General features: G+C 37.2%; 1 protein-coding gene across 1 annotated transcript in view; it reads right to left on the reverse strand.

Moving 5' to 3' along the window:
• Positions 1 to 16,057, reverse strand: part of GABRA1 (gamma-aminobutyric acid type A receptor alpha1 subunit) — a 61,033-nt gene that overhangs the window by 19,921 nt on the left and 25,055 nt on the right. The window contains exons 5-7 of the mRNA XM_013965743.2: positions 10,626 to 10,846; positions 8,424 to 8,506; positions 3,449 to 3,592 (exon numbers count right to left, since the gene is read on the reverse strand). Coding sequence (XP_013821197.1) covers positions 3,449 to 3,592; positions 8,424 to 8,506; positions 10,626 to 10,846 — 448 coding nt within the window. The remainder of the gene's footprint in view (positions 1 to 3,448; positions 3,593 to 8,423; positions 8,507 to 10,625; positions 10,847 to 16,057) is intronic.

The following is a 16,057-nucleotide window of genomic DNA, read 5'->3' on the forward strand; positions in this document are numbered from 1 at the left end:
AGATCTTCCCAGCTCAGGGATTGAATCCATGTCTCCTTCATTGGCTGGGCAGAGTCTTTACCACTGAGTCACCCGAGAAGCCCAGTAGCAGTGGATACTATGACAAAAACTGAAATAATGTCAAGGATGCAAAATTCATAGCTGTGTGCAACATGGCAAGTATCGGCTCCCTGCTCTCTCTCTTAGTAAAAATCTGACTGCTGCCCTAATGACACTTTTATTAATGGACATTCAAGTTGGTCCATCTTGCTAAATACAATCAATTATGAAAAGGACTAGTGGGAAGAAACTAAGCTACTAGATTATCTGTGCATTTGATTTGCCATGATCTTTGCATTCTCTAGGCTTCAAGTTCATAGCTGATCATATCCAGGGAACTTTGTGTTTAACCCACTTCCACTGTGTGGGTGACTGTCTGGTCTCCTATTACAAGGACATGAGAGCCCATACAGACCTCTCCAAGTGTGCTGTCATCCATGTTTTATGGTACCAAACTCAAAGCCATAAGCTGCCTCATAGGAGATGTGAATATGGGATTGAAGGCCTTACAAAAGATCTTTGTTTCTTTCCATGGAAATCTTTTAAGGTGGATTTTTGGGGAGCAAACGTAGAACCAAAGGAAGTGTAGTTCAGGGTTTTATTGTGGAGTGGAAAACATACATCAAACTGAGTTTGAATGTACCCATTATTCTCCTTCCTTTCCCTCCATACGCTATAGAAATGACAAGGACAGGCTCTTATTTTGCACAGATAAACTTGCTGCTCCAACACAGAATGATGACTTTTAATGAACCTAATTTATGAGGTCCAGCCAGCTTGGTGGTGGTGAATTGGAACCTTCTTTCTCACCTGGTGTCCTTTTGTGACTCTTTATCTTTTCTGAGTAACAAGAATGTAGGTAGGTTGGCTTAGAAAACCAGAAGGGAAAAGGTCTTCAAGTTCATCGGACTAAGCCACTTATTTTGCAGACATAGGAACTAGAACATAAAGAGGGATCCTGTGCTGCATTAAGGTGATTGGCGCTAGAATAGAGTGGAAGCATCCCTTCCTCCCAACAACCTTCATATACACTTGTCCTATTGCTGCTGCTGCTAAGTCGCTTCAGTTGTGTCCGACTCTGTGCGGCCCCATAGACGGCAGCCCACCAGGCTCCCCCATCCCTGGGATTCTCCAGGCAAGAACACTGGAGTGGGTTGCCATTTCCTTCTCCAATGCATGAAAGTGAAAAGTGAGAGTGAAGTCACTCAGTCGTGTCCGACTCTTAGCGACCCCATGGACTGCAGCCCACCAGGCTCCTCCATCCATGGGGTTTTCCAGGCGAGAGTGCTGGAGTGGGGTGCCACTGCCTTCTCCGTCCTATTGCTCCTGCACTTGAAATACCATTTCCTGGACGTCACCCAACCTCCATTCTAATACAGTAGGGAGAGAATTTCTTGAGGGGAAGTTCTAGGTCTATTATTCTGAATGCCTTGGCTTAGAACAGCGATTATTTGACTCCCAACAAATGCATATTAACAAAATGAAAGTCAACCCCTGAAGCAATCCTTCCTTGATTCTCCCAGGCTGAATTCACTAATTTTTTATTCATTAGTTCAAAAATATTTGCTTGGTGCCTCTTCTGTTTCAGCTACTATAGTAAATCATAGGGACACAGAAGGCAGGCAGGGACTTGCCCTCCCCAAAATGTTAATCACAGCACTTAACACCCATTTTGATAATTATAGTTTATGTGTTTGTCTTCCCTTAGACTTCAGGTTTTATGAAAGCAAGATATGTGTCTTGTCTATCATTGACTGTAGTGCCTGTCACAATATCCAGTCAATTACAGCATTCAATGTTTAAAAGTAAACACTGCTCATTTTAATATCTTTTCCAATATAACTTGGTGAGAAAAAAATAATTTTCAGTATTTTGCACGTTCTGGAATATCTTCAGGACAATAACAACAATGACAGCATACCATTTTGAGCATCTACTGTATAACATTCTGCTTAACATTCTATATTATCTTTAATACAAAATTAGAGGCTTTCCATTCTTAGAAGAGAACAGTTTCTAATTAGTTAAATGAACTTCTCAATGTCACCAGGCTTCTGAGTGGCAGGATTGGACTCGAGCCCACCTGTTTCTCACTGCAAAGCCTGACACATTCCCATTATGCCGTGTGCATTTCTAAGGTAGGTAAAGCACAATGGAGAACAATCTTCTCATTTTTCAAAACAAGAAACATAAACGTTTCAACTTCTAGAGTAACCAAGGATGCTATAAAGTGGACAAAAGATAAGTCCTGTTAAGCAGCAGTTATCCAATAATCAGAGTAAGATATATTGACCTATCACTTGAATTTAGAATGATCAGATTATGACCATGGTCCTAATATAAAGTTTGAAATTTGAGAGAGAAATTTTTCTGAGATAAAGAGCAATTCTGCACTTACTTATCATTTAACTTTTTTTTTTTTTAGAAATTACAAATCGAAGTTAATGAATGAATTTCAAAATTAAAAGGCAATTGTAAAATTGTTGACCCTTGCTAAGCTTTTAGTAATTGAACATAATTAAAAATATTGGGATTGAGGGAGTAAGTTTTCCTAATTTTTAGATACAAATTTTATCAGTAATTATCTGGCCCTATTATCACATATCAGTTAGTCACAAAAGGGATACCTGAATGACTAAACTCATATTATTTCTCGAAACTTCAAAAGTTTAAAATTTTGGATTTTACTGCTTGATAGAAAATCTGATCTAATTATGAGTATTTCATTGGTAAAACAGTTACAACACTGAGAAAGATGGTGGTCCATCCACTTTTAATTCCAAAATAGAGTGATCAGTGTAGGCTTTAGCTGTGGAAGTGTCCTGGCTCGATTTACAAATGAAGTTAGGTGTGGAGGGAGTGAGATGGGGAAGGCGTTTTGGCATCCTATGTGTAATGACTGCTGCTATAAATTTACCAAGATTTATTGAATCAAGACAATTAAAGGGTCCTAGCTGATATTAATAGCTAACATTTATTAAGAGTTGTTTTATGTGCCCAAAGTATGATAATTTACTCTTTATGGATATAATTTATTCCTTCCAACAACCCTATGAGGTGACCACAATTAACTGGCAACTTGGAGAAGTATTCAACCCATATATCCTTCTCTCAGAGTTCACATATCTAAATACAGTTCACATATCTACCCTGATCACACAGAACCACTTCTTTTGTAAACAAACAAACAAACAAACAAAAACCAGGGATCAAAAGGCATGACATGTCAAATTCAAGATCATAGGTCTATAGAGGTTACACTAGTTCCCAGCCTAACTGTTCCCCAGTTTACTGTAATTTTTCACTCTCCTTACTTCTGTTATTGAAGGGCTTAACTGAATTTACAAGTTTCTACAAAAAGTTTTTTTGGCTTCTTCTTCCCTATCTAAAGTTCCCAAATAGCACTTACCTGTACTAGACTGAACAATTCCAGAATCTACTGTTTGTCCAAGAAGATCATACTGGTTTAGGCGTGACCCATCTTCTGCTACAACCACTGAGCGTGCTGGCTCTCTGGTCCACTCATAAACAACTTCTGCTCTTGTATAAGCATCTAAAAGGGAAGAATGGAAAATGGTCCATGTGTTTTGGCACTCTTTTGACAAACTCTTGTTTGTCAAATGGAAGGGTCTTACCAAAGAGGACATCCTGGGCTTATGGTACCTGGAATCATTGAATGTTAATGTGGAAAGACTTTAGAGTCACATTGTTTATCTCGTTTTGTTTAAGTGGCTCAGTGATAAAGAATCTGCCTGCCAAGCAGGAGACACAGGAGACTTGGGTTCAATCCCTGGGTCAGGAAGATCCCGTGCAAAAGGAAATGGCAACCCACTCCAGTATTTTTGCCTGGGAAATCCCATGGACAGAGGAGCCTGGTGGGCTATAGTCCATGGCATTGCAGCGTAGGATACAACTTAAGAGACTAAATCACTACCACAGTTAATTTGTGGGAAAACCAGATTAAACCACCACAGTTACTTAGTGGCATAACCAATATAAGAATATAGAATGCTATTCATTCTGCTCCACTGCTGCCAAGAATTTTCTAGAGAAAAAATCTCTACACTATGCTCAAAAGCTAAGCAAAGATAATTGGTGATCATGTAAGTAATGATGAAGCCTATTCTAGACCTGTGTCCTTTCTTGACAAATTAGAGCTCTTGTGACTTTATTGCACTGTCATTAGCAACAGTGCCTAGATCTATCTTTTTATACTTTGTCATGTGTTGCCAATGGGCTTCCACTATATTTGTAAAGGAAAACAAAAAGTGTTACTATCAACTTATGTCAAATGATACAGTATCTCATTCCTTGCAATTTCTTAGAAACTCCATTGTGTATGAAATCCACCACAAATATGCTATTGTTGTGAAAGCGGTGGTTACTCATTGCCTTTATCTCTCATTAGAAATCTTCCAAAATGTAGAGTAAATTCACATGATGAAATTTCTTGTTTTAAATATAGAAGACAGATACACCTAAAGCCTCAACCTAAAGCTCCACAATAGGTGATACATCTTCTTATTCCTTTGTGTCAGTATCTGAGAAGTAGGACCTATAAAGACTTTTGTGATTTGACACTTTTCAGCCTAAAGAAAAGATTAGAAAGTCTTCAACCACTTCATCAAAAATGTTAAGCTCACATTTCAAATAAATCAGTAGATAAGAAAAAAATTTTTAAATAATAGAAGGGACTACCATGGTGGGTCCAGTGGTTCAGACTTCGCCTTCCAATGCATGGGGTGCGGGCATGATCCCTGATCAGGGAGCTAAGACTCTGCATACCTCAAGGGCAAAACACCAAAAGGTAAAACAAAAGGTACGGTTTTTCCAGTAGTCCTGTATGGATGTGAGAGTTGGACCATAAAGAAGGCTGAGTGCAGAAGAATTAATGCTTCTGAACTGTGGTGCCGGAGAAGACTCTTGAGAGTCCCTTGGACAGCAAGGAGATCAAGCCAGTCAATCTTAAAGGAAAATGGCCCTAAATATCCATTGTAAGGACTGGTGCTGAAGCTGGAGCTCCATTACTTTGGTCAACTAATGCGAAGAGCTGACTCATTGGAAAAGACCCTGATATTGAGAAGGATTGAGGGCAGGAGGATGAGATGATTGGATGGCATTACTGATTGAATGGACATGAGTTTGAGCAAAATCAGGAAGATAGTGAAGGACAGGGAAGCCTTGCATGCTGCAGTACATGGGGTAGCAAAGAGTCAGACATGACTTAGCAACTGAACAACAACAAAAACAGAAGCAATGTTGTAACCAATTCAATAAACGCTTTTTAAAAAACTGGAAAAAAAAATCCACAAAGCATAGACAGTATCAAAAGGGCATCTGCTAATTGACACTGTCACTTACGTTTTATGGGCCTTTGTTTTTTCATTTGCATGAGGCAGGTTCACTAAATAATTTCAAAAATTACTTATTATTCATAATTCTTTCCCTCTTTTCTTGTTTGTAAGACAATGCTTGGTAATTAGTCAAGAAATGATCATTTATTAAATCCTGACTACATCTAGCACTTGCCTAGATTTTATTATCTAAATATAATCTGAATCACTTTTTCTAGAATCAAAGCATTATACTGTATATTCCTCAGAAAGCAGTTGAAAGATGTCAGCTGCCTCTGTATACTATCTTTGCATTATCTGGCCTTATACAAAAGGTGTTATCCCTAACAAGCAGAAAATGTAAGGTAGCAGTGACATTCAGAATCTCATGCAGGGTGGTAAAGAAGACGTCTGCGTTTCCAAGTTTGGTTCTTATCAACATATGCATGAAGCTACTTCAGGTACTTTAAAACCATTTACTACATAGTGCTTTAATAAATTATCACAAAATCATCTTGCTTATCTCTTCCTTATTCTCTTCTCTGAGATTTTGGCAAGGTGTTTCCTTTAAAAGTTGACTCAAAACATTTCCAAATCACTTTTGCCTTAACGTCTTCATCTCTGAAATATGCTGGTTAGGCCAGGTTAGAGAAATGACTATACAATAAGTGTATAGCCATTGCCATTTCCCACATCACTGGCAGGTACAGCAATTCACCATGGTCCTCTTTCCCACCAAGCATACGCCATCTGAGCCTGCTCTTCAATGTATGTCTTCTCTGTTGAGGTTTAAATCCCCACAGTCCCTAAACTCTTTTTTTTTTTTGAGGCTTAAATACTGAATAGATATTTAAAACCTGATTATATTCTTTATCCATTCAATAACTACTTCCTGAATGCCTACATTATATTACTGTGCTAGAAAATGCAGAACAAAATAGATTTTGCCCTTAAAGAGTTTACAGTCTCCAGATAATAACAGTGTTAAAACTAACAATTATCTTGGTGATAAATGGTATAAAATAAATGTGTATTATGATCAAGAAGACTGACGGGACTATATACACATTTTGAAAAGGACTTCACAGAAGGTCCTAGAAACTAATATTTACGCTGAGATGTAAGGGATAAATAAAACCAACCATGCTAAGAAACAAAGGAAAGGTAACCGCAGCAGAGAAAAGAGCATATGCCAGGGCTCTGAGGTAGAAAACAGCTTACTTATTTGTCTTTAAATTTCAGTTTTCTTATATAAGACACTATTTTTGTTCCATTCACTATCCATTTTCTTCAGGATGACAATGTGCCTAATTAAATGTGCCTTGTTTCTCCAGCCTCCTTTGTATTTAGCACTGGTCATGTGACACAGCTTTGATTAATGAGATGCGAGAAGATGTCTGTTAGGATTTTAGGGAAAGTTTTTTTTTTTGATACAGGCACTGCTCTTTTCTCCTCTGCTCCCTATTTTTCTTTATTTTGAAAGTGGAGGCAATGGCTGGAGTAGCAGCAAACATTTTTTCATCAGGAAGAACTTCTAAGAATATCTTGAAACATCATCCTTGTTAAGATGTTAAATTAACCAGCAATTAACCAATAATCACTTACCTTCATATATCTTGTATGAAAATTTAGACTCCTTTTTTTAAGCTATGCTCACTGCTTAAAAGTAATCCTGATTAATATACTAAACATATAGTTAAATGTCTAAAACAAGATATCTCTGAAGGCAAAAAGGGACACTATTAGTAGTTATACTAGGATTTTAGATATAAATCAGCACCATTTCAGGCAAAAACAGTACTGATTTTGTATGATATCTTGAACTATGAGGTTATTTTGTGGATTAGCTGGGTTGATTCATATACAAATATTTAATACATAGCCTGGCATATAAGTAACACATAATATAAAATATTGTCATTAAAAATGGAACTGGTAATCAGAAAAAAAATGTAATAGGTCATGGCATAGAACATACATTACATTGGGAAAAGGACTGAGAGGGGATAGTTATCACCTATGGCCTGTGTAGCTGACAGTTTTTGAAGTAGGTAGTTTATCCTTGGGTTTTAGTATAGAATGAGATTTATAAATAGAGAAAGTTGTCTCTCCATGATTAGTACTTTTAGGAGCCTGAAGGCCCTTTGCTATTTTCTTTGCTTGCTGTCTTCCTACACTACCACTATTTTTCTTCTATGAATCATATCTTCACCAAAATAGTTGCTCAGATTGCCTGACTAGTGAGAACAGAAAGCTGGTTAGGTTAGTCCAGAAGTTGAGTCAGTCCTTATATGTAACTCCCCTGCAGAAACCAGGAATACATTATCCCGCCTCACTTTATGCAGGCACGCTAATCAAAAGCAGAAAAACGGGAAGACCAGAGAGCCTAACCGGCTGGCCACTGTTCTCTGGGCTTCTCTCATGTGTGCCTGCATATTTTAAAGATGTAGAAACCTTGAAAGTTATTACAATGCGAATTTATCTAAGATGTCTTCAGAAGCAATAATATGTAACCAAATTTCATGAGCTATCCAAACAGATCTAAAACTGTTTTAAGACTATGATTAACTCCTTTTCTGGCATCATCTTTAGGTTAAGGCTTCATTATTAAGAATATCTAATTATTGTCCTTTGCTATCTACCAATATTTCCATCTGATAAACAAGTCAAATTATTAAGAATAAACATCAGTAATGGTATAAAATAAACACAATGACCTCCATTTTTTGGAAAGAAGATGATATCTATGAGGCATAAACATCCATACTCCATTTGGTTTTCTATGAATACAACTTGAACAGAAATGGAATTTTTTCCACTAAATAGTAAAATTCATTTTTTCTTGTCCAGAGGATAGGGAATAACCATTTCCTGAAAGGATATTAAAAAGTGAACTAAAAGATGGTTACTTATAGAAAGCACTTGCAATAAATCACTATTTAAGTTTTCTTGATACTCTTTATCTGTCTCTCTAACGTTCATAATGAATTGGAGGTTGCTTGCTTAAAGACATGCTCTCATAAGAATCAAAAATAAAATAAATTTACTCACAGCTTCCAAATTTTAGAGGGCAGGCATGGGCATCCATAGGGAAATCCTCCAAATGCATTGGACACTCGGCTCTCACCGTCAGTCTTAGAAATTAAGAGAAATATAGGGTAGATTAGATACTTTCTGATAAATATGATTGGGATGTTATTAACTAGAGCAAATATATTAAGAAAGCAAGAAAGAAAAGCACAAACAGCAGTGTCATACTAAGCTGTTAATAATCAAAGGATCTGAAAAGAATAACACAGAGCACTGGGGCTTGAGCTCCATCATACAGGAAATTCCCACGGGCTATCTATTTTACATATGGTAATGTCTATGTTTCAGTGCTGTTCTCTGTGACCATCTACGGAGAAGGCAATGGCACCCCACTCCAGTACTCTTGCTTGGAAAATCCCATGGACGGAGGAGCCTGGTGGGCTGCAGTCCATGGGATCAAGTTCCCCACTTCATTTCCTAAAATAGCACTAAATGCATCCCTGAGACTCCTTTATATGTGATTTTACTCTATTCCAACTGTTTAGTTTTATATACAAATCCACTGCCTAACGGAAGCCAGGACTCTGCAGAATTTCTTTTTAGTCCCTACGTTCTGGGAACATGAATTCTATTTATGTTTTAAAAGGGTAGTCAAGAAAGGAATTCACTGAAATATATTTGATCTCATTTGGTCGAACTATGGAAAATTTATACCCAAATTCCTCACATAAGTTTCAGAAAATATATTTATCTATATTATTAGGTAACTCAAGAAATGTGATAAGGTGTCTTTGTAACCAGTAAAATCATGAAGTCATTATAATATTAATTAAATATGAAACATGTAAACTAATAACTAAACTCATATCCTTAAGTCAAACTATTAGGAAAGTGGTAACAAATTAGCAAAGGTGGTGAGACATTTCAGAGAAGGGGGTTATGTTAGTTCCTGATGAAGAATGTTAGATACATCAGGAACCTTTAATAGATAAACTTCTTAGTATGTGCAAATCCCTCCTCAGATAACTGCCAGCTACTAGAAATACATGCTAGATTTAGGCTCAAAAACAAGTGTGGGATATTTCACAAGGGAAAAATATTTCAAATTTCAAATATAAACAGATCCTGTTTGGACGATCTGGAAAGTTCTCAACATACCTGTCCACTGATCCTCTATTTTCTTTCTCTCTTTTCTGAATTTTTCATTCTTTCAGTCCTATTACACGTTTACTAGTTGAATCCAACATCTATCTCCAGTGGCACCTGAAGCATGTTTTGTTTGTTTCTTATTTGGATATTTGGGTATTAAAAAGCTAGGAATTTTGGAAGCTTTCTCTAAAGGCAAAGTATCACTCTACTTTCGTTCTAAACAGAATCCTCCAAGTCGAGGCATTCCCTTCATTAACTTTTCATACCAAAGGAATAACTGAATAGCCTAAATTGGCAAGTGCTGGCCAGATCTACAAAAATAACATTTCAACAAGTCATTTGGATATGAAATAACAGCTGCCTTTAAGCATAAGTCCTCATTTATGAGTCCTCAATGAGTTTCTCATAAAAAAATTTATCTAAAAATATTCAAAACTTTTTTTTGATTCATGCTTCTTTCATCTAACTACAAATGAATGATTGTTTCAGATGCTGAGCTGTCCAGTAATCTCAAAATGGGGGAAATATTTATAAAGTAAAAATATACATATAGTCTTCAGTTTAAGCAAAATTAGTAATATTTATATTCTTTCTCATTAACATCATTGTGAATTCATACACTTCTTCAATATGTATACTGCCACATGAATTTATGTTTAAAATTTTTGAACTTCTTCTATTTTCTTTTTTTTCCCCACTTCTTTTTAAATAGAAACATTTTCAGATATATATAGAAGATAGCTTCTAGAAATTTTATCTACACCTTGACTGTAAGGCAGGAAGCCATGAAGTAATAGTAGAGAGAAGTTCCTCTATTGAATTAGAATATGTTGGAGCTATATATTGCATTAGTTAACATACACTGTAAACATTTTCTTCGTTTTTGTCTAATCATTTTACTTAACACTTTGACTTGCATAATATTTCAGCCTGTTTATTTTTCATAGTAGAGTAAGTATTAATATTGGAAAACAGGACACCAGATGCTCTACAGTGGCCCATCAGCTGGATGTTCATCTACACATGGAAGAGAAGGTCTAGAAAAAGTCATGGGGAAAGCGCAGTCCTCCTCACCTCATGGTGTACAGCAAAGTGCCATCCTCTGTGATGCGCAGGAGCTTGTTCGGCATGGTCATGTTGTGTGCCACTGACTTCTTTCCATTGTGGAAAAAGGTATCCGGAGTCCAGATTTTACTTGCCATTAGGTTATTTAATCGGAGTACTGTCATAGGTCCTTTAAATTTTAACCTTTCATCCTTCCAGCTTTGACGGAAAAATACATCTATTGTATATTCCTAGGTAATTTAGGAAAATGGCAAAGAGTTCACTGTGCTGTATTTTGTAATGCCAATGTCTTATAAAGACAGTGCATCCTTTTTGAAACTTTAGAAGCAAAACACGAGCTGGATGATATTTCTACAAGTAAATTTATGGTGGCCTGAACCTATTGGTGTCAGGTGAATCCTTGGTTGGCATAATCACTTTAAAAATATCTAAAATATCAAATATTATCTTGTCAGAAAAATTCTGCTGAATATCTTCTCAGATATGTGAAAGGAACTTAGTACCTTACTTCCACCCCACCTCCATCATATCAGTACTCAAAGGGACAGAATATACTGCAAATAAAAACAGAACTCATGTTACAGGTTATTACATACATGAAAATGTTTAAAATAGACAATTTTAGTTCTAAAAATAGACTATAACATTCTAGGGACCCTCTCATGGTCTCTGAAAATGCCAATCCCAAGATATCCATGATGCTAATGTTGAAATAATCTTCTTTTTGGCTAAGTAAACATTTTTTTTTTTTTTGGCTAAGTAAACATTTTCCCCTACAAACAATGTATACAGACTTTCAGTTCTACACAATGAACAAGATTATTAAAATAAGAAATCCATTTCAATGGTAATTTGCATCTTTTCCAAAAAAAAAAGAGAAAAGAATTCAGAGTATGCAGGTGTGTGTGTGTGTTTATGTGAGTATATATGTGTATGAGTTTCAGCTGAAACTCCAATACTTTGGCCACCTGATGGGAAGAACTGACTCATTTGAAAAGACCCTGATGCTGGAAAAGATTGAAGGCAGGAGGAGAAGAGGACAAGAGAGGATGAGATGGTTGGATGGCATCACTGACTCAATGGACATGAACTTGAGTAAACTCCAGGAGTTGGTGATGGACAAGGAGGCCTGGCCTACTGTAGTCCATGGGGTCCCAAAGAGTCGGATATGACTGAGCGACTGAACTGAACTGATTTGTATAAGACAGAGGAGAAACGGTGTGAAGCTCCTCATCATTCATAGCCAGGGAATCTATTTATTTGAATAAACACAGCATTCCTCATGGCAATACCCAGAGACAAACGTCTGCTAATCTGAAAACAAGCAATGAGATTTACCAGCTCCTAAAATTGAAAGGGGTAATAATATCAATCTTTCTTGCAGGACTTGCTACACTGACACTAAAATTGGAACTCAGTGGTTTGAAATAAAGACTACCATATTCTCGATTAATCTTCGAATGCTCCAAACTGGAAGGAAAACTAACTTAAAAACATCATGCTCCATTTTCTTAAACCCCAAACCCTGATGTATCAGAAAGCTGCTGTTTTGTTTTTCCTTTTTTTAATCTTATACATGTCGTCTTTAGGGCATGTAAAATAAACAGTGTCTATGTTCAGGCTTTTTGTGCATGAATTTTACTACATCTTTCTTTCCAAGGGTTAATGCAAAATTGCATAAAGTTTGAATGAAAATTTTCAGAGCACTAGTTGGCATTGCTGAGTCCCTACTGATCAAGTAAAAACTATTATTGGTTAGTTTATAATGAGAGGCTTTCTTGGTGGCTCAGTGGTAAAGGATCCACCTGCCAATGCAGGAGACACAGTTCAATCCCTGGGTTAGGAAGATCCCTTGGAGAAGAAAATGGCAACCCACTTCAGTATTCTTGCATGGAAAGTCCCATGGACAGAGGAATCTGGTGAGTTAAAGTCCATGCGGTCCCGAAAGAGTTGCACATGACTTAGCCACTAAAGAACAACAAAAAAGTTTATAATGTACCAGGCATAGTGGTAAATGCTGATTGAAATAGAAATTTAAAAAGTGTAACATGACACCAGTCTATCTTTGCAGGCAAGAGAAGTTACTGTTTTTTTCTGTCTGGAAGTGTCAGATGAGAAGCACTGGGATATGTGACGTAGGAATTTACTTAGAAACATGTGTTAAGCATCCGTTAAATTTGACAGAGGGAGAAACTGTTTAGACTTGGAAGCTATAGAAGAAACTCGTGGAGGAGTAGGATGGGCTTAGAATAGTGTTTTTCATGCAGAGAGAAATGAGGAGAGTGCCTGTGGATTGCACCAGGAAGGGATCCAGAGTAGGAGTGCTTGCCAGGGAAGCAGAATGGACGGGTTTAGTCTGGGCTGTGCATGTTCTTGTCTCTGGACAACAGACAAACTTGTAAGTCAAGGCTATGACAATGATGCTATCTATGTCTGTTACTCAGGAGTCAGTCACATCAGCTCTCTATTTTATTAGGCTGCAAAACTTTAGCCTGGTCAACAGTGGAGGCAAGGGTCATTTTTAAATCAAGGTTCCAAGGATGTCTAAGCTGACCATATTACTATAAATCTAAAGCATTGTTTGCTTGTTTGCTTGCTCCAAGGAGATTTTTGAATATAAAATAAATGTTACCTATAAGATAAAATATATTTATCATCAAGTCTTTGACAAGATATATCCCAAAGGCTAAGATTCAAAAAAATGTCAAAACCTGTCAAGCTCCTAAGGCTTACAGTTTAACATATTGAAAGCTAGCTTTATTTCCCTGTGTTAATGGTGGACAATGAAATCCCAAATTCATTTAAGATACTCTCTCTTCAAATATCATTCTGGTTACACAAGCATGCATGTGCACACACATGCATAAACCTGCACAAAGAGCAAAATTAAGCTTTAATTTTTATGTTTCCCTGTGTTAGAAGTAGAAATTAAAACTGATATGAAAGCAGTTGATCGTGAACACTTCTTGCCTAATCAAGGATGAAATATTTGGTTTCCCATGTTTTGGGAATGGCCCCTGCAATATTGCCATGGTAGCTGCAGGCAACTCCCAGTAGCTACTTGTACAGCCCGACCTCTCCCCATGGTCGAAATTCACTAGACCAAGGTGTGCCAGAGCTCCTTCAGGAAGTCAGAATAAGGAGGAGAGGGCAGAGCCATAGCATAAAGCTTACAAATGTAAATTATAAATCTGCTAACTAGAACTGAATTGTCTTTCTTCCAGATGAATGGCCTTAGGCAATTTTCTTATTTACTCTAATGCCCTTGGCTGCCAATAAAGTAGGGATCATTGCAATACTCATTCCACTTGCCTGTGGTCAGAAGTGAGCCAACACAAGCGAAAAACTTGCAAGAAGTTCTAGAGCACAGAAGTTCTCAGTAAACGTTAAAAGTGACTATTGGTCTCCCATTTTGTTTTTTTATCAACACAAATTTGTATTAGATTTCAAGGTATCGGGGAATGAAAAAGTGCTATTTCTTTGGAAGGGTGGTAGGACAGGAACTGAAAAAAGTGAGAAAGTGGTCATAACTAAGTAAAACAAAAACAGAAGGCAAAATAGAAGACTCCACAGAAAAGTGTCTGAACAAATAAGAAGTGTTGGTGTTCCTTCAGAGTTCAGTGTTCCAGCCTCCACCACTCAAGTGGAAATTCTCTCCCAGTTCCCCTTTTCAATAGAGCAGGTCCCTGGAGAATATGAGCCTTATTCTGAAGACAGGGACACAACATCCGTTATGTTTCTAAATAAATATTGTACTGAAGTGTTCCCACTTGCACAATTTATTACCATCTGTGTGTGCTGTGATTTAATACATTTTAAGCACTATGGAAAACAGAGCTTTCTGATTGTGCTGCCTGGATATTTTTGTCAGAACCTAGTGCCCTGGGAATGTGCAGTTTGATTGCCAATTAATGGTTTTTAAAATAAGGAGTTGTCCTAATTTTGTTTTCTATTCCAGATGAAGTCAGATACTTTGGGATCTGTGGAATCTCTAAGGACAGGCAGCCTGAGTTCAAGTTGCTACCTAGCTGGGTTACTTTTCTACTCTAGAAAATGTGGATGACAATAACATGCAGCAAAAATTTTGACATGGGGATTAAAAGGTATATGATCTATAAAACTCTTAGCACAGTGCCTAACATAAGCATTCAATAGTGTTTAATGTTATTATGGTTATCATTATTTAGTTATTAGTACTCAGTTTAAAAACTACATTTCCTGTCTTAAAAAATAGCTTTGTCATTCTGCCTTTAATTTTGATACTCTCTAAATCATTCCACTCTTTTTTATGGATAATTCTCCCATAATGTAGTTTAAATATTAATCTTTTCAAAGTGGTTAGGTACAGTTTCCACTAGTCACTTAGGAAATCAGTTGCAGACTTAAGGCTAATTTGCTTCTGTGACAGAACAATTAAAATGTTGGCTTGTTTAAGAGTTTTAGGCAAAACAGTGTCACTGGTTTAGACTCTGTTCCCTTCTTCTTACCTGATTATTGACCAAAGGCCATGTGTAAAAAGTAATTTATGGTAATCTTAGGGTTAATAGTGTATCCAAAATCCTAGTGAGAATCTTTTGTCTGAGAGAAAAGACATCACTGTTCATGCAAAATATTTTTCAAGAGAAAAGTGCTTGACTGCATATGGCTTTATTTGGGCACTGTCCCTTATTAATTTCTATTGAGCATCTACTCTTCCTGAGAGATCATGCTAGGTGCCAGAGATAGAGAATAGTCGTATTATTATTGGGCTTTCCTGATGGCTCAAACAGTAAAGAATCCACCTGCAATGTGAGAGACCTGGGTTCTATCCCTGGGTCAGGAAGATCCTCTGAAGGAAGGCACAGCAACCTACTCCAGTATTCTTGCCTGAAGAATCCCATGGACAGAGGAGCCTGGTGAGCCACAGTCCATGAGGTCACCAAGAGTCAGACACGACTAAGCAACTAAGCACACAGCCTTATTATTATTAGGAGGAGGAGTAATATCTTTATTATTGTGCACTATTTATAATGCTTTATCCCCGCTCATGGTGTTCCATCTATGAGAAGAAAGCTTCACCAGTGCAAAACTTCCGAAAGTTCTCCTTTCTCTCACACTCTTTTATTCAGAGAGGGGAGAGAGGACAAGTAATTTAACTTGACAGGAGAATTTGGAAGGAGAAATTAATCTTGCCTATCTCAGCAACTTCCTCTTGTCTTCTCCATTTTTGATGCCGGCTGTCCAGTAGACTCACAAATGCTACTGTGTTCCTCCACGCTCCATGTTTTGCGTGGACAGTCTCCACCCTTGCAGAAGGAAGCCAACACTTCCTGCTGATTGGGTAGGTTACTCTGGCTGACCCTGGTGTTTACTCTCTGGAAACCACTTGTCTGCTGATATAAGCCACCTTCTAGAATACCACCATTATTAGCAATAAAGATTAGCAATAAAGATGATGTCTT

This window comes from Capra hircus, chromosome 7, assembly GCF_001704415.2.
Source record: "Capra hircus breed San Clemente chromosome 7, ASM170441v1, whole genome shotgun sequence".
Lineage (NCBI taxonomy): Eukaryota > Metazoa > Chordata > Mammalia > Artiodactyla > Bovidae > Capra > Capra hircus.